Below are 761 nucleotides of genomic sequence, written 5' to 3' on the forward strand. Positions count from 1 at the left end.
CAGCACACTACTAGAAAAGATGATTTAACTCGCACGACACGCACCTGCAGAACGTCGCGCAGGGCGGAGAGCTGGCGGTATTGGCGCTCGACCTCTTCGGCTGTGGGCGCCGATGGGGACACGCGATCGCGGCACATGCCCAGCAGCTCGAGGCACACCTCGAGCGGCCACGCCTGCAGGTGCCGCAGGACCATGTGCGCCGCCAATCGGGGTCCGTGATGCGCACGATGTGCTGCCAAATCGTGGACTTGTCCTGGGCCTTCTCCACCAGCAGCCGCAGCAAAAAGTCCGGCGCGCCTACGCCACCCCCAGGAATGTTAATAATTCGCCAATTTTGCATTTGTTTCAAATATCCAATATAAATAATAAATAATAAATAATAAAGGGAATGGGAGGAATGTGGTACCGTTGGGCAGAGAGGCGTCGGCAAAGTGGAGGGCCTCCTCGAGCTTGCCGGCGAGGACGAGGCGCTCGACGGCCTTCTGGCAGAAGTGCTCGTCGGCCACCGGGTCGTCCTCGGCCACGAGCCGGAGCATCTTCTCCTCGTCGGGTCCGAGATTGCGGTCGCCCGCCGACCCGGACGGCAGGCTGTCCACGCGTCGCACGCCGTCCGAGCCTCGGCGCGGATGGAATGTGGCCATTGTGCTGTTCGTGTGACGTGTGGAATGCAAAGAATGATTGAAATGTGAGCACGGGAGAAAACGCACACGCACGACACGCATGGCACACACGACAAGGTAGGTACAGATAGGAGAAGGGCT

At 59.7% G+C, this 761-nt stretch overlaps 1 protein-coding gene across 1 annotated transcript in view; it reads right to left on the reverse strand.

Moving 5' to 3' along the window:
• Positions 1-9: 9 nt before the first annotated feature.
• ACA1_318870 (uncharacterized protein) overlaps positions 10-761 on the reverse strand; it is a gene marked incomplete at both ends in the record, with an annotated part of 6,491 nt that continues 5,739 nt past the window's right edge. Inside the window, 3 exons of the mRNA XM_004334545.1 lie at positions 10-173; positions 227-297; positions 407-645. Of these exons, the coding sequence (XP_004334593.1) occupies positions 10-173; positions 227-297; positions 407-645 (474 nt within the window). The remainder of the gene's footprint in view (positions 174-226; positions 298-406; positions 646-761) is intronic.

The sequence above is a fragment of the Acanthamoeba castellanii genome, assembly GCF_000313135.1.
Source record: "Acanthamoeba castellanii str. Neff unplaced genomic scaffold scf7180000084239, whole genome shotgun sequence".
Taxonomy (NCBI): domain Eukaryota; phylum Discosea; order Longamoebia; family Acanthamoebidae; genus Acanthamoeba; species Acanthamoeba castellanii.